The 12,995-nt window shown below is 61.7% G+C and overlaps 1 protein-coding gene across 14 annotated transcripts in view; it reads left to right on the top strand.

Annotated features, from left to right (window-relative positions):
• Window positions 1-12,995, top strand: part of EPB41L1 (erythrocyte membrane protein band 4.1 like 1) — a 58,861-nt gene that overhangs the window by 21,129 nt on the left and 24,737 nt on the right. For 13 of the 14 annotated variants that reach the window (XM_039699546.1, XM_039699549.1, XM_039699545.1 and 10 more), the window contains exons 3-7: window positions 10,433-10,623; window positions 11,191-11,355; window positions 12,037-12,141; window positions 12,217-12,259; window positions 12,902-12,977. In XM_039699546.1, coding sequence (XP_039555480.1) covers window positions 10,450-10,623; window positions 11,191-11,355; window positions 12,037-12,141; window positions 12,217-12,259; window positions 12,902-12,977 — 563 coding nt within the window. In that variant the 5' untranslated portion in view covers window positions 10,433-10,449. Of the gene's footprint in view, window positions 1-4,281; window positions 4,649-10,432; window positions 10,624-11,190; window positions 11,356-12,036; window positions 12,142-12,216; window positions 12,260-12,901; window positions 12,978-12,995 lie in introns of those variants that run through there. The other variant, XM_039699544.1, reaches the window with a different exon arrangement.

Raw genomic sequence — 12,995 nt, 5'->3', positions numbered from 1 at the left:
TCCCTTAAAAACATTTTTCTCTTATCTTTGATAATTGCCTGTGAAGCCTGAGCACCCCTGAGGCCTCTGAGCTGCCCTTGCCTTGGCAAAAGCTGAAAATCCTCTTTCTTCCCACGCCTGGGCTCCCACAGAGGGGCCACGTCCTTCCCTGCAGCGTCCTGGCTCCCTGTGCCATGGGCACCAGGGGATGTTTCCATGCACAGCAGAGGTTCCTCATCTGCCCTACGGATCTCCTTGGAGCCGTGGGTGCTGCCCAAGGACAGGCTGCTCCCTGGTATTCCTGTCCTGCTGGATCCCATGAGTGAGGTGTGGAATCCTGCCATGGACAGGGGGCCTGTGTTGCACACATTTGTGTTATTTAGTCTCATTTGGGGACACTGGGGTTTTTCAGGGTCCTGGTCCTGTTCCAGTCTGTCGGTGGTGGCAATGGGGCTCGTGGCTGAGCAGCTACAAGGTCCCCTCTCTGTGGCAAACCCGGCTGGGAGAGGGTCAGGTGGGGAGGAACCAGAGGAAAGCCTGTCCTGGTGGCTGTAGATGTTCAGAAAGTGTGAGTCAGGTGTCCCAGAAATGGGAATCTGGGCTAAACCCCACAAATATTCAAAGAGCAGCCCTTCCAGTGAGTGCTCTGAGGTAGATGCTGAGGACACAGCTGAGCCAACATTGACAGGGACAAGTGGTCCAAGTGGGGTGTTTTGGGAAAAGACTGGTGGGCGTGGGTCAGCTGTGCCATGCCAGAGCTCCTGGCCTCCCAAATCCTCCCTTCCCCTGCTCACCCTGGGAGGGCAGCGGGACACGTGTGGGGACAGTGGCTGGGTGTGACCGGGGTGCCTCTGGTGGCTGGAGGTTGCAGGGAATGAGGAGCCATCACTTGGATTTAAGCCCTCAAACTGATGGGATGTTTCCCTGTCAGGGGCCTGAGATGGCAGCTGGGTATAGGATGAAGCTGGTCCCAAATGCTCATCCACACCTGGGTGAGGGGCAGGAGGGTGCCTTGCTGTGATGGAGTCCCACATGCCTCAATTTCCTGTCAGGACTGTGAGCTCAGGGCGGGGACACAGGGAGGACAGTCCTTTCCCCCAGCACGAGGCAGTGCAGCAGCTCTTGGTCAGTCTGGTGCCCACAGGGAGAGCCCAAGGGCCAGCCCCGAGCAGGGCTGGGGCAGCCCAGGGCCCAGCCCATGTTCCCTCTGCTCCAGGCCCCCCTTCCCTGGCCCTGAGCTGTGCCAGCCCTTCCTCAGTGGGGCAGCCCCTTCCAGCAGTGCCCCCACACTTCCCTCCTTCCCTGTGGGCATGCCAGAGTGTCCAGGGAGGGATGTGCCCAGGGCTCATTCGGGTGAGGTTTTTCAATTGATTTTTCAGCCTTTCCAGCACAGCAGGGATTGGCTTGGCCATCCCTCCCCTCCCTCCACCCAGCTTTATTGCTACCAAATTAATGAGGAACATGTTGGTGCTTGAAGTCAGAGGCTCTATCAGCAGCTCTCTGCCTTCCCCCAGGTTCCCAAATGCCTCCAAAAGGATGGCTGGCACCTCTGCCAGGGTGAGGGTGCAGGGATGGGTCTGGTGCCTCTCCGCCCCCACAGCATCCTCTGCTGGGATCTAAGGGCTTCCTGGGCCACTGAACTGAAACCAAAGCCCAGCTCAGCCGTGACCTCTTCCAGGACTCGAGCTGTGTCCCACTGTGGTCTGAGGGAGCTGGCTCTGCTTCTGCCTGAGTCACCAAATGGTGCTCCAGGTGGCAGTGGGGGATGCAGGCAATGCCCTCCTGTGCCATGTGGGATCACAGGGATGTGAGGAAACGGTGCCATGGGGTCAGAGGAGCAAGGGAGGACTCCAGCAGCACTGCCTGTGCAGGAGCTCAGCTCAGTGATTGCCTGGGGGACACCTTTGGGGCAGGGGGAGCACCTGTGGGACCCCCAAACTGCTCCTCCCCCCAGGAGGCATCTTGGTATAGTTCCTTGGTGGGGGAGGAGGTGAAGGATCAGGCCCAGGCCCATCTCCATGGAATGACTCAGGAATTAGTTGGGTCCTTGCTGAGCCTGTTGTCACCATGGCAGTTTGGGGGCTCTTCTGGGGGTGGCACTGTGGCTGATGTCCTTCTGCTGGCCTCATCCCTGTGCTGAAACACAGATGAAGGTGTCTGGGCTCTTTGTCCTGCTCCAAGTGCTGCCTGAGTTTGCCTGTGCCAGCCCAAGGAGTTCACTTGCCTCTCCTTAGAGTGGAAATGTGGGAGCTTGTCCATGGGGTGCCAAGAGAATGGGGCCAGGCTCTGCTCAGCGGTGCCCAGGGACAGCCCCAGGGGCCTCAGGCACAAAGTGACAGACAGGAGGGGCCCTCTGAGCTCAGGAGACACTTGTGCACTGGGAGGGTGGCCGAGCACTGGTGCAGGTGCCTGGGGAGGTGGGGGAGTCTCCATCCCTGGAGAGAGTGAAAAGCCACCTGGACACATCCTGGGCAGCCGGCTCTGGGTGGCCCTGATGGAGCAGGGGCTGGGCAAGGTGACCTCCAGAGGTGCCTCCAGCCTCCCCCAGACCAAGATCCACTTCTCAAGCACTGTGCAGGCGCCTCTGGCCTGGGCAGTGTGCAGGGGTTCAGCAGGGCACAGTGGGTCCTCCCTGGGCACGGTGAAGGTGCTGATGCCACAAGGTCCAAGGGAACGCCTGTAAGCGTTCAGGTCTCCCCAGTCCTTGTGCACCCTGAGGGTCTCACCAGTCATGGAACCACTGAGGCTGGAAAGGAATTCTGTGTATCAAGTCCAGCCCTTAACCCTGCACTGTCAAGGCCACCACTCACACATGTCCCCAAATCTGTATGTCCTTTAAATTCCCAGGGATGGTGACTCCACCACTGCCCTGGGAAGCCTGTGCCAGTGCCAGACCACTCTTTCCAAAATCTTTGGAGCCCAGAGGAGATTCCACAGGGCCCTCTGCAGTTAGTGGGTAGTGGATGCAGTGCATCCCTTCCAGCCTGGCCAGAGCCTGAGCCCCTTTCTCTGGATCCATCATTGCTTCCTGCCAGGGATGGAGGGAAGGTCCTTCCTGTCCCTGTTTTCCCCAGGCTACCTGATGGAGCCCCCAGGGACTCTGTTCACTTGTGGGTGACACCAGCCCTGAGCTGGTCACCAGTGCTGAGCAGCCAGGAACTGGTCACCCCCAGCCCCAAAGCCCAGTGGCTGCACCCTCCTGGAGAGCTGGGAAGGGGGAGATTCGGGGCTGGCAGTGCCATCAGGGATGCTGAGGCTGCCTAGGCACGGTGGGTGCTCCCATGGGGGCTGCAGTGCCTGGGGGAGCTGCAGGCCCCACTGGCCCCTGGCCTGTCTGAACTGTGGGGATTGCACTTTGGAAGGTGTTGGAATAGAGTGCAGACCAGGCAAGGATTTTGAGGAGTACAAGTTTGTGGGAACTGTGGGATTCCTGGTTCTCTCTGGCTGCAGGCTTCTGTGTTTCAGAATGAGACTCCTGGGCTGTCCCAGTTCAGTGGCTCAGGAGTCCCTGTGAAGGTGCCCAACCTCGGGGAGGGCTGTGGGGGCTGGGACCCCTTCCCTGGGAACCCTGTCTGGTTCCCCCAAGGCTGATGTTCTTGACTGGGGGACCAGTCCATGAGCATCCCAACCCATGGATACCACTTGGGGAGCTGACACTGGTGAGCAGCTGGGCAGTCTGGGTTTCTCCTTCTGCATCCAGTGTGGTCATCCACACAGTGAGTGCCTGTACCCCGATGGGGCAGAGCCTGATGGGGTCTCCCTGCAAGTCCCCAGACTTGTGCTTTGTCCCCTTGTGTTCCTGATGGCTCGGCATGCCCAGGACTCCCATCAGTGTGTTCCAGAACTGGCAGGTCCTGCTGCTCCCAGCAGGCTGCCCACACCTGGTCAGGGGACCCCAGCCCCTGCCTGCCCCCCGGGACCCCGCCGTGTCCCTGCCTGTGCTCTGGGTGTCCCTGCTGCCAGCAGCAGCTGTCCCTGTGCCCGGCGGGGTCAGTACCGGGCTGCAGGAGCCCCTTGGTGCGTTGTGGGCTGCAGTCACCCTGCAGAGTGTTGCTCCCGTGTTTGCTCCGTGGGGCTGTCCCTGCCAGGGAACGGGCAGGGGACGCGTGTCCTGGGGACAGGGATGTGCCGGGTGTCACGCTCGGCCCTTCACCCTGGGCAGGGCCGGTGAAAGAGCCTCTGTTCAGCGCCGCTGCTGGGACAGCTCGGCCCGGGCTGGGGTTTGCTGCCGGGGTTTGCTGCCGTGCCCCGGCACCCATGGCAGGGCTGGGGAGAGCAGGGCAGTGCCAGGTTACCTTGGCATAGCGATGAGCAGCCGGGCTCTCCTTCCCTGCCGGGCGTGTGCAGGGAAGGATCCCGGCCCGGGATGAGTCAGTGTTTGCGGAGACGGGGGGCGAGGGGGCTGGCACCGGCATCCTGGGGGACGCGCCCGGCCCGCCCGGGAGGGCAGCCCCGCTCGCAGCTCCCGTCCCATCCCGTGCCGGCTGCGGCAGCAGCGCACATCCATCCATCCATCCTTCCTTCCATCCGTCACTGCGCGGGGCGTGGGAAGAGGCGGCTCTGCAGAAGGCGCTGCCTCGGACGCAGCGCCAGCCCGGCGGGATGAGCCGTTCCGGGCTGAGCCGAGCCGGGCTGAGCCGCGCCGGAGCCATGGGCAGCTGGCACCCAGGTAGGATCCCCCGCGGAAGGGCGCGATGTCGGCCCCGCTGCCGCTGCCGCCCCGGGTTTAGCAGCAGCGGTGCCTGGGGAGGGCTGGGGGGGATGCGGCTCCCGGAGCCCGGGCGCGATGGGGGCGCTTGCTCTTGATCTTAGAGGTCTTTTCCAAACTTGACGGTTCTAGGATTCTGTGATGGGGCACTTTTACAGCTCGGGACACTGCAGATCTCTGCCCATGCCAGTCCCCCGTGAGGAGATCAGGGTTCAGTCTCCCTGTGTTTCTGATCCCCCCCCTTCTCCATAAACAGCTCATATGATCCTCTGGCCCTGCTGCAGAGCAGCACAGGAGAACTCTCAGGCTGCACTGCAGAGTGGTTTGGGGATTTGCGTGTCCCGTGCCAGGGGGTGAGGTCCCAGGGGTGGCACTAGGACCTGGGAGTGGCACTGGGGCTCAGGGTGCTGTCCGGGGCTTTGGGGCTGCTTTCCTTGTTTGCTGTTTCTGTGGAGGATTCCCAGGACTCTCTGCCGGGCTCCTCTCAGGTTTGCAGGATGGCTGCAAGGCACTGCCTGTGCCCCTGTCCCCTGCCAGCTCAGCCCTGCCCGGTTGGGGTGCTGGGTGCCACAGCCCCGGTGAGCATCTCGGTTCTGCCTGGCCCCCTGCCCCGTGCCACGCAGGCACTGCCACCCCCGCAGGGTGCCCCCCATGTCCGTGTGCCTCTGTGGCAGCATCTGTCCCCAGTGCGATCCCACAATGTGACAGGGGTTCCGCTGCCACCATCAGCCCCACTTGGCAGGGGTGGGGGAGCAGGTCACTGGGTTGTCACCTAGCCCTGTGCTCCCCGCCTGAGCTGGAGCGGGTGCAGCCCCGTTTGGGCACTCAGCAGGGGGCTGCTGCCGGCCTGGAGAGATGCTCCGGAGGTGAAGCCTCGTGGATGGGCAGAGCCTCCGCAGGGAGCGAGGGGCGTAAGGGGGAGCCCGGGAGAAAAGGGGGATGCTCGGCCTTGGAGAGCAGCCCGGCAGCTGGCAGTGACTGGGCAGGGAGGGGGAGCAGGCTGCAGGCACGGGCAGGGAAGATCTGCGAGAGGAGCGCTGCAGCGGCTGGAGCTGGGATATGCTGGGAAAGTGCTGGGGCAAAGCAGCTGGGAAATCCACACTCCGGTTTGAAGGGGAAGGAGGAGGAAAACACCAAGGGGAGGAGGAAGAGCAGGCTGGGAGATGATGGGAGGAGATTCCAGGCATGACAAGCAGGTCTGCCTCTGATCCTGCTGAGGCTTCCTTTGCAGGCACCGTTCCCACGTGCCTGTTCCAGTAGCCTGGAGCTCCATCCGGCTCCAGCCCTCTCCCCTGAGGAGAGCATCCCCCAGCCCTGGGCTCCAGCTGCAGCAGCATCGAGCCAGCCCTTGCTGGAAGCTGGGCTTGTGCTGCAAACTCACCCTTGCTGAAAACCAGGCATGGGCAGCAGGGCCTGTGGGGGCCAGGAGGAGCCTTTTGGCTCTGCCCTGCACAGGGCAGGCTCTGCAGGGTTGTGCCCACTGCCTCTAACACCCTCAGCATGGGGTTTGCACCAGTGGGACGGGCATGAGGTTGGTGCCCAGAGGGGTGGGGTCCTGCTCCCGCTGTAGGAAGTGTTTAGAAAGAAATAACTTTATAACTCCATCGAGTTCACTGCAGTGTAAACGTCTTACAGGTTTGTGACAGCAGATATTTCAGTGGAATTGTCCCTTTGGCAGCACTCTGGGACGTGTGTCCTTTCTGAACCCATGGCCTCCACTCTGGGGTCTCTGCTGGGATAGCAGGAGCTGAGTTTTCTCAGGGGAGGTGCTGTGGGATGGGCAGGGCTCCATGGCTGCTGCTCCCTGTCTGTACTGTGCTGCCCCCTCCTATCAGGGACTGCTCCTGCCCATGGCACAAAGCTGCTCCCAGGGCAACATCTCCTTCTGCAGCTCTGGAGGGCCATGGGGAGACCATGGGGTAAAAGAGGGACAAGGGGCTAGGACAGGTTTCACTGTGAGTGTGCTCAGATCCCTGCAGAGCCTACAGGTGTCCCCAGGGTGCTGAGCACCCCCAGCCATGCACAGAGGATGCTGGTGCTCATGAGGGCCCTGGTGTCCTTCTCTCACAGCCCTGGGTGCAGGTAAATGCAGGTGACCAGGCTGCCACGGAGGGTGGCAGTGTCCCACTGCAAGTGCCACTGTCCCCAGGGGCTTGGTGCTGCCAGGCTGGGGCTGACCCTGGGCTGCAGTGGCACTGGCGTGAGTGGCAGTGCTGGAGGAGCCCTGGCCTTCCCACTCAGCCCCAGGGTGGGCCAGGAATGGCTCCTGAATGCAGCCCTTGTGGCTGTGCCCGGGAGCGTGGCAGTGCCAGCACGGTCCCTCCATCAGGGCTGTGCAGCTGCAGGGCTCAGCTGCAGCGGGGCCGTGCCCACAGCCACTGCCCCTGCCAGCCCTGGCTCCCACAAACAGCTCCTGGCCCCCAGCAATGGCCTGTGTAAGGAGCAGAGCCTCCCTAGCACGCCTGCAAGGCCAGAGAGTGAGGGATTCCCTGCCCTGGGAGCAGGGAGATAGTCCCTGGGGATTTGCCAGGCTCCCTTAGCAGAGCTCTGCCACCCTGGCACTGCTGTGCCATCCTCTCACTGGCTTCAGCTGGAGGGAGTCCCTAGGATCGGGTTCCTGGCGCACCATCAGAAGTTTGGAATTGGAGTTCAAGATGCAGAAGTGAGATGGGATGAATTCCCAGCTTACTTTGCTTAAAAAACCCTCATTTCCTCAGGGATCACTGCAGGGAAAAAGTAGTTTGGAAGAAAGCTTAGAAATGCCAAGTTAAAAACTCAGCATGTTTTTGGCCCAAAGTGATGTGTTGTCATTTTAGAGATTTCAGGTGGATTAAAAATTCTCACACTGAGATCCAAGCAGAAGTGCTTGGGGATGATCAGCACGTGATCCTGCTTGGGAGTGACCAGGGCTTGGAGAGAGCAACTGCTTGAATTTGCAGTGGAAAAAAGCAGCTCTGTTTCCTCTGTGTAAAAAACAAACCCAGTGGTGACCTCTGAAAGCTCCTGGTGGCCTTGGCCGGGCGGTGGGATTTGTCAGGAGGAGCTGATGCTGCTCAGGGCGGGTTGTCTGGCTTGCCATGGCCCGGAGAACACAGCCATGGCACAAGGGGGTGACATCCTGGGCCTCTGGCTGTGAGCTGAGGCCTCTTGGTGACCACCCAGCCAGCGCAGGCACGGGAGGGGAATGTTCCTGGGATCTCCTGCCTGCGGATCCGGCGGAAGGCGTAGGCTTGACTCCCTGTCTTCTCCGTCACCTCCTCTCCACTCCCTCCACCCCCAGAGCCAGTTTTAGTCATTTTCCTGGGAAGGTTTCGCATCTTCCCACGGCTGAGGACACCTGAAGGGCAGCAGTGGGACAGGAGCTGTGGTGTGGGATGGGTTTCTTTGTGAGTCTCGGAGACACTGAGCTGAGCCTGAGCAGTGCAGTGGATCACCAGGGATGGGGCACCCAGAGGGTCCTGGGCAGGCTGGAGGAGCTCACGTGAACCTCCTGGAGTTCAGCCAGGCCAAGTGCAAGGTCCTGCACCTGGGTCAGGGCAGCACCAGCACGGGCTGAGCTGGGTGGGTGGGGAGCAGCCCTGGGAGAAGGACTTGGGGGTGCTGGTGGTGACAAACTGGATGTGACCTGGCCATGGGCACTGGCAGCCAGAAACCAATCCTGCCCTGGGCTGGTCCCACTGCGTGGACAGAGGTGAGGGGGGATTCTGCCCCTCTGCCCACTCAGGTGAGACCCCACCTGCAGAGCTGCCCCCAGCCCTGGGCACCCAACATCAGAAGGATTTGGAGCTGCTGGAGGGAGTCCAGAAGAGGCCACAAAGATGCTCCAAGGGCTGGATGCTCCAAGGACTGGAGCCCCTCACCTCTGGGGCAGGCTGGAAGAGCTGGGGGTGCTCACCCAGAGAAGAGGAGGCTCCAGGGAGAGCTCAGAACCCCTTCCAGTGCCTAAAGGGGTTGCAAAAGAACCCCCTGGAGAGGGACTTGGGACATGGGATGGAGTGCCAGGATAAGGGGGAATGGCTTCCCACTGCCAGAGGGCAGGGATGGATGGGACACCAGGGAGAAGTTGTTCCCTGTGAGGGTGGGCAGGCCCTGGCACAGGGTGCCCTGAGAAGCTGTGGCTGCCCCTGGATCCCTGGAAGTGTCCAAGGCTAGGTTGGGCAGGGCTTGGAGCATCTTGGGATAGTGGAAGGTGTCCCTGCCCAGGGCAGGATTTGGAATTGGAACAGGATCTGCAGGCATTACTCAGGGCTGCTGGTGTGGCTGTTCTGTGAGCAGGGTGGTTGATGTGACCACAGGGTCACAGATGCTCCAACTGAGCCACCCTGTGCAGCCACAGCCCTCAGACTCGGGTGGGGATGATCTCAGCAGGTGCTCCACAGCTGAACATGGCCTGGTGGGGAGTTGGCAGGGCCTGAGCAGCCTGAGTGGAGAGTGGCTGATGGTCCAAAGGGTGTTCCATGACCTCTGGAGTGTGGACCCTCCCAGGACACCTTGCTAGCCCATGCTGTGTTGGCATTAAATGTTTCAAAACCATAAAGGTTCCAAAAACACGCTGCTGAGCATCCCGGCATGGAAAGTGCCTTCCCCCTCCCTGTTCCTGGCCCTGGGTTTGTTTTTTAGGCAGCTGGGGTTGGAGGCAGGAATCCACAGGGTCCCAGGCTGGCCGTGGGAACCCAGCGTGCTGCTGCTGCTGGGGTGGCCAGAGGGGAGCAAACCAGCCAGCCCGGATGCGAGCTGTGGAGCTGTCCGTGTTTGCCATTTCCTGTGTCAGTGCAGCCTTCCCCTGACTCACAGCCTGCCTTTTCCTCCCACTCCTAGAAAACACCGAGTGAAGGTTCCAGCCAGTGCAGGGGTGTGGGAGCAGGGGGTCAGAGCAGCTCCACTGCCTGCTCTGCATGACCAGGTGTGTCCCTGTCCATGGTGGGTCCCTGTCACCTCTGTTCCTCCCCACTGCTGGCTCTTGTCCTCCAGCTCAGAGTGTGAAATCCTGGTGTCCTATGCTGCTGCCACCAGCCCTTTGCAAAGCCAGCTCTTGGCACAGACAGGGAGCTGGGCTCTGGCAGTGGATCTGTGAGCGGACGGGGATGTGTTAGGGTCTGCCAGTGGATCTGTGAGTGGACAGGGATGTGTTGGACTCTGGCAGTGGATCTGTGCATGAACAGGGGGCTGGGATCTGGCAGTGGATCTGGGAGTAGACAGGGATCTGGCAGTGGATCTGGGAGTGGACAGGGATGTGTTGGGCTCTGGCAGTGGATCTGGCAGTGGATCTGGGAGTGGACAGGGATCTGGCAGTGGATCTGGGAGTGGACAGGGATCTGGCAGTGGATCTGGGAGTGGATCTGGGAGTGGACAGGGACCGGGCTCTGGCAGTGGATCCGTGTGAGGCAGAGACAGGCACATCGCAAGCTTGTCCCAGCCTTCCCCGAGCAGCCAGGGCATGGCAGCCGGCTGCCCGGGCAGCATCCCCCGGCCCCGGGTGACACCTGACAGGGATGTGTTGGGCTCTGGCAGTGGATCTGGCAGTGGATCTGGGAGTGGACAGGGATCTGGCAGTGGATCTGGGAGTGGATCTGGGAGTGGACAGGGAGCCGGGCTCTGGCAGTGGATCCGTGTGAGGCAGAGACAGGCACATCGCAAGCTTGTCCCAGCCTTCCCCGAGCAGCCAGGGCATGGCAGCCGGCTGCCCGGGCAGCATCCCCCGGCCCCGGGTGACACCTGCTGTCTCTCCCCCGGTGGCGGTGACAGCGCGGTGACCGGCGGTCATGACAACGGAGACAGGCCCCGGCTCTGAGGTGAGGAACGCGCAGGAGGACGCTCCGCAGCAGCAGCTGGAGGCGGCCGCCCAGGGCCCCACGGCCGCGCCCAGCCCCGCCGGCCGCGACACCGACCCCAATGAGAAGCTCGGGGCACAGCCCGACACCCGAAACATGGAGCCGGTGAGTGGGTGTTGGCCGGCGAGCGTGAGAGGGGACGGGCAGGAGCAGCACGGGAGCGGCCGTGCCCCGCTCGCTGCCGGCCGTGGTGCCGGGGCCGTGAGGCGGGCCCGCCCTCGGGCCCGAGGGGCAGCCCCGAGAGGAGCCCTCAGGCAGGGCTGGCCGGGCTCTGCCCGCACAGCTCCTGCAGGCAGGACGGGCCGGGACAGCCGTGTGGCTGCGGTGGGAATGGCCCTGCTGGCCCCGCGGGGAGGGCAGTACTGCCGGGTGCCCAGTGAGCTGCCCCGGCCCGGCTGGGAGCCCCGGCTGCAGCCGGTGTTGGCGGTGGGGCTGCTGCGGAGCCGAGCTGCTGCCCTGGTAGTTGGGCAGGGAGGTTTGGGTGCTGAACTGACCCCCGGTGTCCGTTTTCCAGGGAGCTGGGCTGTGCTGGCAGTGTGGGCTGGTGGAACTGGCCTTGGCTGGGCACTGTTCATCAGCAGCTGCCCTGCTCTGCTGTGCAGAGCCTTCCCCCTCTGCCCGTGTGTCCCGCGGCAGGGATGCCAGGTAACCCTCTGTGTGTCCCTGCTCCAGGGCACAGACGTGGAGGACAAGGACTACAGTGAGACCGACGGGCTCTCTGACAAAACAACTCCCAGCAAGACCCAGAAGTCCCCCCAGAAAACCTCCAAGAAAATGAAGAGTGCCCTGTGCAGGGTGACCCTGCTCGATGCGTCCGAGTATGAGTGTGAGGTGGAGGTGAGTCCCAGATTTGGGGTCTGTGCTGGAACCAAGGAGGGGACATTCCTGGGACCCTGCCCAGTCCAGAGAGTCCTGAAGGACAGGACTCTTTCTAGGACAGCTTTGTACTACATCTGTCCTAGGGAAAAGCACACAGAGAAATAGCCATTTAAGTGGAAATGAATGAAAAATCTGGAAAGAAAGACCCTTGCAGGGGATATGAGCCCAGTGAAACCAAATTTGGCAGCTACCCATAAGAGAAAACAGAGTCTAAGTCAGAAGCTTAGTGGCTGGGGATAGAGCTCTACCTGTCAGTTCAGGCACCTGGCAGTGGCTGCAGGATGGGACAGAGGGGACATCCACCTGGCAGTGGCTTCACCAGGGGTGCTCTCCACCACTCCACATGCTCCTGGCTCCTAGTGGCTCTTGTTATGCTGTGCTTGGAGATCCAGCCACCACTGCCACCAGGAGCCCATCCCTGCAGCCTTGAGACCTGGGTGTCTCCACAGTGGTGCTCCATCTCTGCAGCCCTGGGACACCCTTTGGCACTGCTTTAGGGACACACAGGTGATCCCGGGGCTGCAAGGCTGGGATGTGCTGAAACCCACACTGGGTGAGAGCATGTTTTGGTGGTCACCTGGAGGGTGTCCAGGAGCCCAGGGGACCCGCTGACCATCAGCCTGTCCATGTCTCTGACAGAAACACGCCCGAGGCCAGGTGCTCTTTGACATGGTGTGCGAGCACCTCAACCTCCTGGAGAAGGACTACTTCGGCCTCACCTTCTGCGATTCGGACAGCCAGAAGGTGAGCATGGGGGGTCCTTCTGCAGCCACCCCTCCGAGGTGGGAGCCCCCCTGACCTGCTGTCTCCTTGTTGCAGAACTGGCTGGACCCCTCCAAGGAAATCAAGAAGCAGATCCGCAGTAAGTGCCTGGGGAGGGTCCATCCTCCTCAACCCTGGGGTGTCCCATGGGGCTCCTGGATGGCTCGGTCTGGCTGTCTGGTGGCAGGTCACCTCCCCTCCTGCCCCAGAGGGGACCTTTGGCAGCTGGCCTGGGGACAGGGACACTGTTGCTCATTCAGCTGTTTGTTACCGACCTCTTCTCTTACTCATGAGAGGCTAGGGGACAAAGGACTCTCTCTGTGCCACTGGAGAGCTGTCTGAGACTTGGTACCGCTCTGGGCACCACCTGCTCCATGCAGGGGGGACAGGGATAGTGGGTAGCCTTGCTGGGACAGGTCCTGGGGTGCATTTGCCATGGTATTGCTTTGCTGGGATGGCAAAAGAGCTGTTGTCCAAGGTGTCACTCCCTGGGACACACGAGGCTTTTGCTGGGACACTGAGCTTGAGGCTCCTGCAGTTGTGATGCTTTGCTGTCCCCAGCTCTCTGGGGGGGATTACCCAAAAGTTGTGCTGTGTCCCTGGCAGCCTCTAGAGCCCCCTTGTCCCTGCCCTGTGCAAGGCTTGGAGGGAGCAGCAGGATCCTCAGTGGACACATGGATGCTCCTGTGCCCTGTGTGCAGCTCCATGGGTGCTGTCCTGAACTGCTCTCTCCCCTCCCCAGGCGGGCCCTGGAACTTTGCCTTCACTGTGAAGTTCTACCCTCCAGACCCTTCCCAGCTCACAGAGGACATCACCAGGTGAGGACAATGGGCCTC

Source organism: Passer montanus, unplaced genomic scaffold, assembly GCF_014805655.1.
Source record: "Passer montanus isolate IOZ18808 unplaced genomic scaffold, ASM1480565v1 scaffold136, whole genome shotgun sequence".
NCBI classification, from domain to species: Eukaryota; Metazoa; Chordata; class Aves; order Passeriformes; family Passeridae; genus Passer; species Passer montanus.
Note: the sequence above shows the minus strand (reverse complement) of the source record. Positions and strands in the feature narration are given on the sequence as shown.